Here is a 14,519-nt window from a genome sequence, read left to right on the forward strand (position 1 = left end):
ATCTGCGGGGCATCTTTAGATTGCATGGGTATTCCAACAAGCATATCTCTAGAGCCCTTAGCTAAGTGAAATCTCGCTTCCTCTCACATACTTTCCACACTCCTTCGTCTGACCTCCCTCGTGTCTCCTTGCCTTATATAGAAGGCATTTCCCATCAAATTTCCAAAATCCTCTCCAAGAAAAGCTTACAGTGTGCCTTCAAGCCTTTCTCGATCATTAGGAGCCGAATTCCCTTGCCAAAGACTCCAGGGATATTCTCCTGGAGTTGGGAGTCTACAAAGTGACATGTTTGTGTGGTGCAACTTATATAGGTGAAATTGGTCGTTCCTTTGGCACTAGAATCAAAGAACATGGTGCCGACATTAAGCATGAACATGTCCTCAATTCTGCTCTTGCTGAGCACTCTAGATCCACCAAGCACCATATTTGTCTAGAAAGCACGAAAATCTTGTTCAAAGAAGACAATTTCTTTAAGAGGAAACTTAAGGAAGCCATAGAAATCAATTACCACCCCTCTAACCTAAATCATGACGATGGATGGAGTATAAGCATTTCTTCGTAACCGCTGCTCTCTAGCATCAGAAATCTTCGTCGTCCCCATCCTTGACCTTCTCCCTAGGTTGCTTCCCTCTATCCCTTTCCACCCCTTGTCCTCTCTCTCCCTCGGGTTCCTTTGTCTCTTGTTGCCTTGCCCCTTAGGCTTGTTCCCATCCCCCCTTGGGTGTTCAACTCTCTTTGCGCTCCAGTTGGTACGCTTGGCCTGCCCTTCCTCTTTGTTCTTCCCTTCTTTCTTGAGTTCTGGTGCTTCGTGTCCTGTAGAGTTCCCCCCCCCATTTAGTTTTTTCCTCTCACTCCTTTGTAGGTGTGCCTCTTGGTGATTGTACTTCCTTGGCTTTTCGGTTTTTCTTTTTCCTTGGGTTTCCTCCCATTTTGTCTTCCTTTCCTTGTTCCTTTTGTTTGGAGTTTTTTCTTGTTTTTGGTTTAAATGTATACACATATGAATATAATATACATATTCATATGTTATGTATATGTGCATACATTCTTTATATATATGCATATATATGTATGTATGTATGTATGCATATGTATACATATACATATGTAGGTATATGTGTATATATATGTATGGACATGTGTGGTTGTGTGTTGTCTCGTATATAAATACCTATACACACACATATATATAGATATGTGCTCATATATATATATGTATGTATGTATGTATGCATGTATGTTTGTATATATGTATATGTTATACATATATACTCCTTTATATATATGAGCACATAAATCAAATGATTGGTTCATCATATCATTCTGATAAATGGGAAATACAAACGTTTCAAAATTAATGGCCAGTAACATTTATTGAATGGACATTGACATAGTAGTAATTTTCCATTCATTTGGGAAGATTCCCCTGAAATATTCTAACTATATTTTCTTATCAAATTCAATTTAATTTTATCAAATTCACTTAATTCATTTGATCATGCACTCAATGTTTATTCAAAAACTAAATGACTTGGGACAGGCACACACTAAACTCAGTTACAATTCTTAAACCCTTCCATTTCATATCCAATATAAATTATTTATATTGCTGAAGCACATGCATGGACTGAGGGGTTTATTTCATACCCTGATCAACCGATTTCTAATCAAATTGAATGTTTGAACCTTACTGCTATGCATCTATTCTCAGAATCGATTCCTTACAGCTGTGTCTCTGTTTGGCAGTCTGTCTTTCATCTGGAAGTGTTCGCTGTAGGTTATTCTGCTCAAGGGAATCTTCCTTCAGTCCCCACCAATGCCGTCCTTGCACCACACAAAAAAGCCGCTCCTTAATACACCATGAGTTGATACCATTGAATGGCTGGGCCACGATTTTATTAGGCAATCATGGCGCTGTCAATATCTGATCTTCTGCAGTAAAACTGAAATCCGAATCTCGACTTGTGTTGAGGGTTTCGTCCCAACACACACGGCCGGGGGTTTCGTCCTGGAAGTAACACCAACTCGCTGAGAGGTAGAAAAGAAAAATAAGATGAATGCTAGAATGAATCCTCCCTTAGCATCGAACCATCTTATAAACTCAATCTTTCCAAAAACCTATCGAACTTGTCCAGAAAATTCTTCCGCTTCGACTTAGGCTTAATTTTCATTGATTGCATTAATTATTATATGACCCCCATGATGTCATTGCCCCCCATGGAGTCTTAAATGTCCCCCTTTTAATGACTTAATGAACAATTATAATAATTATTCATTACTATAGCTTTTTGGCCAATAATAAATTATTCCCTTCTTAATTTAATTAACTCGAACCCAGGGAATTAAGAGGCTAGAGTTTGACTGCTGTTTGCCTGGCAAAAAGATGGGGACATTACATCCCCATTGAACAATGCAATGACCATCAATCAGATTACATGACAACATTGGTAACTTTTGCCAGTATTACGTAATAACACTTGTTTGCTTGATTGTTTGGCTGAAACAAAATGAAATGACATCTATTCCTTAATTTTTATGCCTGCATCCATTTTAACTTCTATTCTTACAAATGATAATCATAGGAAATTCAGAAACTAAATCACCATACAATTGATATATTAAAATTTGCCATCCATCTAAACTTTGATTCCTCTATGAAAAAAATCGCGTACGACATTATGCTTCCCTATTGTGGATTCACTAGGATTTCTATAGAGTTTTCAAGTGGCCATTTCTAAAAGTATACCTTGTTGGTTGCTAGTCACCACACTAGAGGATTGTACGAGTACCATTTTTAGCAGGGGAATCGCTTATTCCAAAATAATGATGGCATTTAATGCATAGAACCCCTTGGAAGTAAGGAGATATCTTTACCTCTTGGGTTTTTATTATGAGTCTGCTTGGTACCAAACCACACAACCTACATCAGGAGTTACTTTTAACTGTTACTATTTGAAAGTAGTGGTTTTAGCATAGTTATTAGGATGGTGTTGCTGTTGATTTTAACACTTTCAGATTAATGTAAACTCAGAAAATCAGAATTTAATTACTAACTAAATTGATTAAATGATTAGTTTATAGTTTTCCAGATTTAAGCATAACCAAGAAAAGAACAAAATAAGTACAAGACACAATTACCCTGGGAAAACCTCCTAAGAGGAAAAACCCAGCCAGAAAAGATCCTCAGATCTGATTATGGATTGAATTCATATGAAGGTTACAACACTTATCTCACGTACTTGAAGGTGATTGCACTTAGTACTGATAATGTCTTCCAGAAGACTGCACTTTCACAAGCATCAAATTGTCACACCTGCCCCCTTTGATAGTAATCAGGTCCAAACCCTAGGTCTGCAATATTTGCATCTGAAGTCTGCTCTTTGATGGACAGCAACCTTATCCCTTAGTTCGCTTTCCTCATTGATGAATTTCGCACCTCAACTAGCAGATGTAGTTCGGTGATATGGCAGAGGTAATTCGCTTTAATTGCAGATGTAATCTTGCTCCTTTAAGTTCGCATTGGCAGGCACATATATTTCGCATGGATGATAAAACTGAAAATGAGTGAATGATAGTGTGAAGTTGAAGTTTATTTATATGGGGAGCAATGATCTTAATCATGTCGGCTTGCTTTATGATTTAATGAACTTTAATTTATTTAACCAAGGGCATTAGGATAGGGTTGGCCCAATACATGGTGGCGTGTTAGCTTGAGTGTAGCGTGGGATCTTTATTTGATGCCGTGAGGTATAGGGCCCAGCCCTACACGTTGGGGAAGGGGTTGGCCCCCTTGGGGGGATTCCAGTGTTGCCCAAGGCAATTGGAATCCGCCATCCCTAATTATAATCAACAGTTGCTTCTATTATCAGGCTTCAGCCAATTACTAACATTTTGTGTGCCTTGCATGCTGTGGAGTTAAATGCAATGATTTATCAGATCTCACAGTTACTTTATATTTGGTTTTGGGTGCTTCTAACTGTTTATTGACTAGTGTATTTGAATTGTAGGAAACTCATGGAAGGACCACGGCTGATTTACACAGAGTAGATGAGAATTTATCTACTTCCTTGACAAGCATTACCATTCTTGAGAATTCTCTGGCATCTGCAGGGAAGAAATATATTTTCATGCAAAAGCTCCGGGACTTTGTTGCTGTTCTATGTGACTTTCTACAGGTACCATCTGATTACTTTCTTGGCCAGTATTGTGTTTATTATATATAGAGAACCATAGCCTCAGGAGCTATTCAATGCATTTTTTCTTTTTTGATTCTGGCTAACTACTCGTGTCTCTTTTTGTGATGATTAATATTTTCATACTTGTGAAATGATGTGTGCAATACTTCATCAGAAATTCAATGTAACATAACTATCTAATCTGACTAATCTTTCATAGTTAAAAATTGACTCATTTATGCTCTTTTTTTTTTCATAGATGTTGTATTGCATCTATATGCTATCATCACTTTCAAATATATAGTAGGCTATCTAAAAAATATATGGGAGCTTGTTCCTGGTTGTTAGGACTAGTTGTAAATGTATGGGAGCTTGTTTACTTGTGGTAGAGGTTTGTATAAGCTTTGGGGCTCTTGAAGTTCACTCTTGTGGATTTTCCTCATACTTTGGTTACTTCATGGTACATGGTGTGGTTATAGTCATTGTTCTGTGATGCAAGCACTTCGTTTATCTATTATTGCTCTCTGTTATGCTAAATGTAAAAATGAAACATGCACGTGTGTGGTAAGACCCATGATTAACGTAGAGAAGGTTTTGTAGAAGGTGTTGTAAGCAAGCTAGTGGTGCATATCCATTAGCTAGTGACCACTTGGAGTATAACTCTAGTCATTTACAGATTAAGTGGCATAAAAGCAGGATCATATAACTTGTGTGTGTGGGATTACAATCATATTTGGTTTATGTGATATACTAGGTCTAGTGGGAGTGGTGAAGAATTTCAAGAATGACAAGAGACATCACCATTGCAAGAAGATGGAAGAAGACGGAGAAGCACAATTTAGGAAGTTGGAAGATGATATCACCAAGTTACCTGTTGCAGAAGAAAAACTTGATGGTTTAGAAAGCATGATTCTTGCCTTAACGTCAAGAATGGATCCCTCAAAAGAGCATCAAGAAGAAGGTGAATCTGTGAAGGCAGATGTAGAGCAAAGGGAATCTTCTACTTTCGAGGGATTAGTCAATGCCAAATCCAAGGCCAAGATTGATATCCAACCATATGTTTTCTCCACACCCATAAGTCTCTTTTACAAGGTTGAAACTTGTTAGGCATGCTCTTATGTTGTATGAGAGTCATGCTATCCGGAGGTTCAAAGAGTGCAATTGATGTCAAAGTGGGAGGACTTCAAAACATTACTGAGGAAGATTAGTACTTTTATCTATATTTGTTTTCTCCACACCCATAAGTCTCTTTTACAAGGTTGAAACTTGTTGGGCATACTCTTATGTTGTTTGAGAGTCATGCTGTCCGGAGGTTCAAAGAGTGCGATTGATGTCAAAGTGGAAGGGCTTTAAAACATTACTGAGGAAATAATTCAATCCAATCTGCCATAAAGAGAAAGAACATGAGCAAAGTGTGCAAGTGTTTAGTGAGTTTAGGAAGAGAGTAGATCAGCTTGGTAAAGAAATTATGGATTGTGAGGTGCTGAAAAGGTATGTGGGAGGATTGTTGGATCATGTACGAAGGGCAGTTCTCATGGCCAAGCCCCAAAACATAGACGAGGTACATGCCCAAGCACACTACCTTGAGTTAGATAAGAAGAGGATCTCTTCCAAAGAGCAGAATTGTGGAGAACAACAATATGATGGTAAGAAGACCCAAGATGGTAAGGGTAAAATAATGCTACTACCATGGCTAAAATAACGTGCAATGTAAGTTTCTAAGCATTGTGATAAAGATGGGCATGTGGATGCAAGGATTTGGAATTTGCATCTAGAGTTTCACACTCTCTTGGATGAAGATGCAAAAAGACTAGAATTTTGTCTAGGGGGGACAAAGGAAAAGAAATAGATGGTGATTTTGAGGTAGATGAATTTCTTTTGTGTGCTATGTTGTTCAAGGGTGTTGTTTTGGTGAGCGGTGTGTTGGTGATCTTTTATATACTAACCCCTGATCCTAAGGCTCTTAGGTCAACATAGACAAGGTGTCTAACTTTATCAAACATGAAGATACCTATTTGCAAATTAGGGGTTGAAAAGGCCAACAAACAAGAAGATTAAAGACCTCTTTCGCACTTTGAGCTTTGCTAAGCTCAACAGGGTGTTCCTAGAGATTTCTTAAATATAAAATAGAGAGAAAAACTAAAATCAACCCTCACACAAAGATGACTTTTATTTAGCTTTGATAGCTGTTCGTTATGGAGAATTGCTTGAACACACAAATAACATATCTCTTACATTAGGCGGCTAGGTTAAATGATCCAACTTAAGATAAAACTAGGTCGCAAATCTCTGTAGATATATTCAATGCAAGTTGCTTACAACATCATTAATCCAAAAACTCACATCACACAACAGTCTTGTAATAGTTTAATCAGTTACAGGTTCAGAAAACTTTTAGCATAGATTTACAATGATGTGTCGTGCACAATGGCAAAATAAATTAACTACAAACAATTTATTACAAATTTTTTAAAATGATTTTCTTGAGTTTAAATGGGATGAATGGTTGACTTTCAACCATGAGAGTGGTGCCTACTCTTGCAACTTAGAGTCAAATCTATACAAAACCCCTATGACAAAGTAAGCCCTAATTCTTAAATAAGTTTAATGTGCTTTGCTCTCTATCTTGTAGAGCTTAATCCTTCAAATGCCTCTCTACCCCAAAGATGTACCTCTACTTAATCAATTTACAACTAACTCAATAGTCCCACATGCTAACCATGAAAGATTTTTGCCTTGGCATATGTTCACAATAAGGAAAGATATGTTTTACAACACCTTTTTGATGTAGGACAACAAATGTAAACTTAAAAAACTCTTAAATAGAAATGGAGACAAGTTGTGGCAATAAGAAAGAAGTAACATCTTATATTGATTTTTTGAGAAATTTATAAAGTCATGAAAGATTTCAAACCAATCCAAAACTGATTACATTCATATACACAAGTACAATGAAGATATATAGCTCCAACTAGATGAGCTTGCTTTTGAAAAGGAGTAAGACCAATTTTCTACAAGAGAAATGTAGATCCCTAAATAGATTTGCAACTAGGGCACATGATTTTGAGAAGAGCAAATGTGGCCATTTTGCATTCATAGGGAAGAACCATGTCTTTGACATCATAAATCCAAAATATGTGCGCTGAAATTGCTCTTTTGGGACTTGAAAATATGCTTGCAAGTATGAAACATTTGTCTTTCTGTGTTTCATCATCATTGTGATCAATGGTGGCCTTTGTATCTGTGTATTGGGCAAAAAGTGCAAGTGAAATCAGCTAGAAATGATCTTGAGAAATAGCGTGAATTTTTGGGCTTTGCACCTTTCAATTGATGTGATTAATGAAGGTATGACTGCCACAATGTTTTTACCTTCGAATTGGTGCCAATTTTCATAAAGAATGAGTTGTGGGCGCTATCGAATCTAATTTGGTGTTTGCAAGGCCATATTGACTCCTTAATGGTGTTGTCCTATGTTGTTTTCTTCTCTATCATTGGAAAATTGTGTCCAAATTTGAGCCCGAATGATGAGCAACGTTTTTTAGATTGGGAAAAACGTATGTTACCCCGAGTTTTCGGGACGGGGGGATGGGGAAATGGGTTTCCGAGACGGGTTTTTTTTTCCTCAAAGTAGGGGATGGTAGGGGACGACAGTGGGGACAGCCCTATAAAAAATAAGGAAAATTTAAAATATTTAGGGAAATTTTAAATATTCGTACAAAAACATGGATAAAGCATGCTTATATACATTATACAACCTTAACATATAACGTTTGTGTTAAATAATTTAAATTGAGAGTTTGCATGAGAATGGAAGTCAAACAAATAATCAAAATTCAATCATTAATTTTATGGGACAGCCAGAGTACGGGTTTCTGAAAGTTTCCGAGTTTTCGGGACACCCCCGTTTCCAGGACGGGTCAAATTATGCCGGAAACACGTCCTCGAGTAAGATTGGGAAAAACCTTTTTCAACAATTGTTGCATCAAATTTGATTCTAAATGGACTTTTGGACATACAAGGAAGTAGGTGGGAAAGTTGGGGAAAAATGTTGGAGTTTGAAACTTTTAGAGGTTGGGAATACCTCTTAACTTGTTTAAATTAGAAGTCGGAGTGTTAGGGAATCAAAGGTGATTCGGAAGTCATGCTGATGAAGGGAAATTCAAACAAATAGTTTTGATGAGATAAGAAAGCATTGGAATGCTGGGGATCAACATTTGGAGATGACTCATACCTAGTATCACTTTGGAGGAAACTTTTTGCCTCAAACTTTTAGAGGAAATAAAAAGGAAGTTATTGTGTGGCAGAGTAACAAAGATGCATTGGAAGGAGTACCGAGGTAAAGGGATGGGCCAAATTTTGACTATGAAAAAGTGAATGAAGGAATTGGTGGGACTTGGGAGTTGTGCTAGACATTAATAAAGTAATTGGTAGAGGAAGGCTGCAACTATGATATACTTAGTGAAAAAATATTCAAGCGAGAGTTATGAGTCGAGATGAGTCCAAATGAGGTACCTAGATAAGGATATTCCGAAGCTCTAGTTGAAAAGACTTGGGCAATTTTTGATTGGTGAAGGACGATTAGAGGTGGGGTGATGGTACACATGTTAAGGGTTGCCCAAAACGTTGACACTAAAAGACTTAGAAATATTTTAATAGGCAAAGGATCAGATTTTTGGGGTTTGGATGGTATGTGGGTAAGGGGGAGTTCAAAAGTCCAACAACCATACTAAATTTCTCAAGGTTAAGAATTGGATTGTCAGGATTGAGTAGAAAGGTATGTTAGGAGGATGAAGTTTGATGACTTCATAAGCACAAAGGGGAAGGTGGAAATGGATGAAATGGTATATTGGGATGGGCAACCTTGAAAGTCCAAAACTTCGACAACTTACAAAACTTAAGGGAAATACACAACACACCCCTCATTTAGAATTTTCTAGACCTTTTGCAAACTTTGATGCATTTGAGCACATAGAGGACAACATAGGGTAGTCTACGCAATTTTTTTGACAAAGGGAAAACCCACTTATACTATCTCAAATCAGTTATAAAAGGTTGGCTAACACAACGTGATTGTAATACATGGGCAATCACAGCCAAATCTGCAAATTAGGCTTGCACAATTGGGTTTTGACATGGTGGAACTACAAGTGAAGATAAGCTAGCTAAGTTATTCGACATCAAGATCCAAGGCAAGAATAAGAAGCTCAATGCATTGTTTGATTTGTGCTCCTCCTTATTTCTTGTAGGCTAGCTGAAGAGTTTGTTTTGGAAGTAACATGCCACCCACATCATGATTTCTTGGGGTGGTTAAAGGAGAATGTAAATGTGGAAGTCATGAAGCAGTGTAGGTTATAATTTAAGCTTACTTTGCAGTTTATTAATGCAAGTGGAAGGTTTGTTGTCTTAAAATTTGATTATGTATTTGGTGGGGCTGGAAGAGAGCTATATAGAAACAAAGAGCAGCAAATAGATGCATGGTTGTTTGGTAGGAGCAAGTGAGTGCACTTTGCAAGGGGCAAGTGCTTATTTAGATGTCTAAGGGGTGTATTGGGACGAAAGTTTCTCCTTTCTTTGTCCTAGTAGCTTTTTGGGATCAAAAACCTTTTCATTGGTAGGTGTGATTCAAAAAGCAAACCATTAAAGTTAGGCTCCTGTGGTTGATTTGTAACTAACATTGAGTTTGTGAAATCATGGAGCTTAGAATGAAGTGTTGAGACCAAGTTTGGTAGGTTTTGTTGGTGGGGACGTATATTGTGGTTGGTTTCATGTTGGCAATGGTTGAGAACATTGAAAGGACAAGTTCCAATCAGAATGTAGGTGACAAAAGTCGTTATATTTCCTTGTGGCAAAACTATTAGTTTCTATAGGTGGCAATTAGTTTACTATTGTAAATAGGAAAATATTGTAGTGATTTCATATTTTTGGAAGCAACAAAACATTTTACGACAAGCAATGATGGAATTCAAAGTGTTTTAATTGGTCTTTTTGCAATTTTGGATGTTTGATCTTCCTTTTCTCAATTTTGGGGTGTTGTCAAAGTCAATATATTGTGTGTGGATGCTTGTGAGATGAGGGGAGAAGTTGGTAATGTTGTAACTGTCATGTTTATACTCCTAGAGCATATGTTGTTATAGCAGAGAGGTGTTCTTGGTTGTTGGGACTAGTTGTAGGTGCATGTGAGCTTGTGTATGTATTAGAGCTCCGTGTATGCTCGTTGCATGTTGCACTTGTAAAAAGATTGGTTCATAGTGACGACAAGGGCTTTTGAAACTCGCTCTTGTGGAGGTTTAACCTAGTTTGGCTTTTTCCATATTACATGGTGTGATTATAGACATTCTATTTTTTTAGCACTTATTTTATCTGCAATTGCTTTCTACTATGTTAAATGAGTAAATAAAACATATGCATGTGTGTTAAAATTGATAACTAGTGTAGAGAAGGGTATTGTAGAATGTGTTGTAAACAAGTTCGTGTTGCATCTCCAAGTTGGTGATTGCATGGACTATAAATCTAGTTGTTTACAGATCAATAGGTGTCCATTTTTCCATATATTTAAAAAGCTTTAGATATTCATAATTGTGGGGTCAAGCAACTTGTCGTAAATCCATAATTGAGGGGTGCCATAATATCAAGTTTACTTGTCATCGTCAAGTCTAGTTTTTCCCTCAAGGGACAACAACATTGGGCTCTTTGTTTAATGGGGTAGCTAAACTATTGAGTATACAAACATATTAGTTGCCTCATATGGTATGGTATGCATCAAACTAATTTGTGAAGCATGTATTTGAACCATAAGTAGAAAAATTGTGTAGATGCATAATGACTTGGTGTGGCTTGTGAGTCAATTGGTAAAAATTGTTGAATCAATGTGACTCACAAGGTGAGTCTAGATTGTGTAGTCATCAAGACTTGTCCAATTTTTGCAAAATTCTTGGTCATAGTTTTGTGATGACTAATTCTTTTTGAGAATGAAATCAAATGACATGAAAACATAAAAGCCCATGTGCCGAATTCATTTTTGCATTCATTTTTGTTTCCTTTTTGATCAATAGAATTGTAGATTTGTTTGCAAATGACAGCAAAGTGTTTAGATTACTGTTATAAAGGGTATGCATCTTTTTTATTTTTCAAATTTGAAATGACAAATTTTGAAAACCTAGGGGTGATGTTGCCCATTTCCACCCTACCACATGTTTCATTCTATTTTATCGTATAAATGTTTGCCATAATTGTTTTTCAAAAACCCTACTATTATTTTTAAATTTTAAAATCGACAATCGCAAGTTTAGGGCAAAGTAGTAGTTGGAAAGACCTTGCATGGAAGCATAGGATGCTGATTGATGCAAGGAGCAAGGTTTACTATGATGTTTGCAAGTTTCTTATGATAGGAGGAATCAATAGATTAAAATACCACATTTCTCAAATACTTGGACAAGATTTGAAGGTGTGTGATAAACAATACAAAGATATTATTAGACTAATGAATTCCCTAGTTATTAGTTTTGATATGAAAAAATGGAAAAGAAGAGGAGAAGGGAAGTAATGTAACGGTGATGAATTTAAATCTTGATTCATCTACAAATTCCTTTGTTACCCTGTGGTAGTGTGACTCGTGAGAGTTCTATGTGTCTTTCTTCTACACCAAATTTTTGTATTTGGAGCACAATCATTGCATGAAGGTATTGCTTGGAGTAAAGAGTAACACCAGAAGGCTAGGATAATAACTACAACTTTTTGGTATCCTAATAGTTTAATCCTTAAATATGTAATGTCCCCTTATGGACTATCTTGGTAAGTGGGGACAATTATCTTGATTCCTATTCTTTCTCTATCAAATGATTGAGATTTAAGCCGAGTGAAGGGTATTGCACAGATCATCAATTGTTATTTCTTACCCAAATGCGTCAGAATTGATGTAGAATTGATAGCAAGGTCTTGTTGTGACCTTTTTCACACATCGCCCTATTGCAAATGGGGACCCTCTCTTTTTCTGCGTTCTAGGGTTTTTGTTAGCACCCGTGGCCTTCCGCTTCAGTTTTGCCAAGCCTTGCTCAATTTTGAACGGTTCGAGTCCTAGAGATTGAAAGTTAATTTTTGCAAGCCAAGTGATACCAAAGTCCGGATACTGTCAAAGTGCCTAGAAAGGCCAAAGGACAAAGATCGCAATTGATTTGGACGAATTTGAACTACTTTCTATTTTTAGAAAGTTTGTTTTTTTGCTTTTTCCTATTTTTTAGGAAGTTTCGTTTTTGGCATTTTTAGCCCAATCCCTGGTATGACTATTTTTAGATTGTTTTCCCTATTTTCTAGGGATGCCTACTTTATGCTTTTTTAGAGTGGGGACCTAGGGTTTGCATTGATACCACTGACCTGCTTCGATCATGACCAAAAATTTCCAAGTTTTGACCTAAAAAGCTAGGTTCCTACATTTTAGGGGTCATGATGCTTCAGATGGTTTGCCTGAGTGTGGATTTCAAATTTCAAGTCAATTTGGTTAAAATTGGTAAAATTGTGAAATTTTGAAAATTTCCAAATATTTTTCCAAGTTTGGCTAATGGATGATGTTGAGTGTTATGGCAACTGATGGAAACTCTGCCCAAGATGCTAGCAATGGAGGTGTCTTCAAAGTCCGCCATGGTTGGTGGAGAGGTCATAAAACTCCACCCTATGGGATGAAGGTCATCAAAAGTCCGCCTTGAGGAGGTAGTCAATAGTCCGCCATGTTGGAGGGACCACCAAAGTCCGCCCATGGTGAAGTGAAGAAACTCCACCCCATGGAGAGATGTCTAAACTCCGCCCAAGCTATGGGGGATGCCCAAAGTCCGCCCATGGTGAAGTGAAGAAAGTCCGCCCATGGAGAGCACCTTCCAAACTCCGCCATTGGTTGATATGCCTTCAAAGTCTGCCCTCCTTGACGCCTTCCAAAGTCCGCCCTCTTTGATGGCTTCCAAAGTCCGCCATCTTTGGTGATAGACCAAAAGTCTGCCCTTGGAGATGCCTTTCAAAGTCCGCCTTGGTGATGACGCCATGAGGTGCTTCAAAAACTCCGCCTTGCTTGAGGTAGCCTTAAACTCCGCCCTCCTTGGTGTCCTTCCAAAACTCTGCCATTTGGAGAGAGTATAAAACTCCGCCATGTTTGATGGGGTACTTCAAAAGTCCGCCATGCTTAAGGAAGGGGCATCAAAGTCCGCCCATGATGGTGTCCTTCCTAAACTCCGCCCTCCTTGATGTTGTAGAGTGGTCTCCAAAGTTCGCCATGGAGAGAGTCCGAAACTCCGCCCAAGCATCATGTTAGAAGATCAAAACTCTGCCTTAGGGATGCTTCAAAAAAAAGTCCGCCTTGGTGAGAGCCTAACAAAGTGAGCATGAGAAAGTCCGCCATAAAATGGAAGCCTTCAAAAGTCCGCCCTATGGATGGGATGAAAGAAGTTTAAGGCAAGCAAACTCCAACATGATGATAGAGGCACCTCTAAACTCCGTCCAAGCATTATGTTAGAAGATGAAAACTCCGCCCAAGCATGAAACTGAAGCCTCAAAACTCCTCCCTACTCTTGGAAGTCAAACAAAGTCAACAGCAAGTTCAAAATCGAATTCAAATGCTAGTGATGTCATCAAATCTTCGTAAAATTCGAACTTCTAACTAATTTAGAAAGTTGAAAAAAGAGATTTTCGAAGATCAGTGAGCTGGGAAATCAAAATGGAAACTCGAGTTGGAACTATGAATCAAAACCAGAAAGAAGATATTCACAGATTGAGGCAATCTTCAGACTGAGTTCCAAATTAGAAACCTTTTGGAAGATGCCAATCTATAGGCCTAGTTCGAATTTATGGACTGAATCCAATTTAGAAACTTGCACAAGAAGAAAATTTTTGAACTCAGAGAGATGACAACACAACTCGAAATTGGATGAGAAACTTTCCCAAGGTTTAAGTTGGATGGTATTTACGTCTTTCTAATTGTGAAATCAACTTCATTACAAATACATTCTTTGTTTCTTCATTCTTACACCAAGAAGTTCGAATTTTCTGAGCAAGCTAAGGAAAACATTGAGAAGTATTTCGCAGATTGAAGTTTATTTGGAGGAAAATCTTGGTGTTGCTTGCAGTTTGGGCGAGCTTCTTGAGGAATTCTGATTTTCTTATCAAAGAATCCACAGATTTTGGAGTGGAACTAGCTGGTAGAAGGCAGAGTTGTTAATGTTTCTGAGTTTTCTTAAGATCTTCTAGCCTTATTCTCATTCATTCGAAGGTGAAGTTGGATTTAAAATGCAGATTTATTGCATTTTTCTAAGTTTTCCAGAGTCATTGGAAGTGATTGTTGGTGGATTTATTCAAATTTTTAGTGAA

At 37.6% G+C, this 14,519-nt stretch overlaps 1 protein-coding gene across 1 annotated transcript in view; it reads left to right on the top strand.

Moving 5' to 3' along the window:
* LOC131034868 (transcriptional repressor ILP1) overlaps nucleotides 1-14,519 on the top strand; it is a 50,136-nt gene that overhangs the window by 10,029 nt on the left and 25,588 nt on the right. The window contains exon 3 of the mRNA XM_057966465.2: nucleotides 4,005-4,172. Coding sequence (XP_057822448.2) covers nucleotides 4,005-4,172 — 168 coding nt within the window. The remainder of the gene's footprint in view (nucleotides 1-4,004; nucleotides 4,173-14,519) is intronic.

The sequence above is a fragment of the Cryptomeria japonica genome, chromosome 10, assembly GCF_030272615.1.
Source record: "Cryptomeria japonica chromosome 10, Sugi_1.0, whole genome shotgun sequence".
Lineage (NCBI taxonomy): Eukaryota > Viridiplantae > Streptophyta > Pinopsida > Cupressales > Cupressaceae > Cryptomeria > Cryptomeria japonica.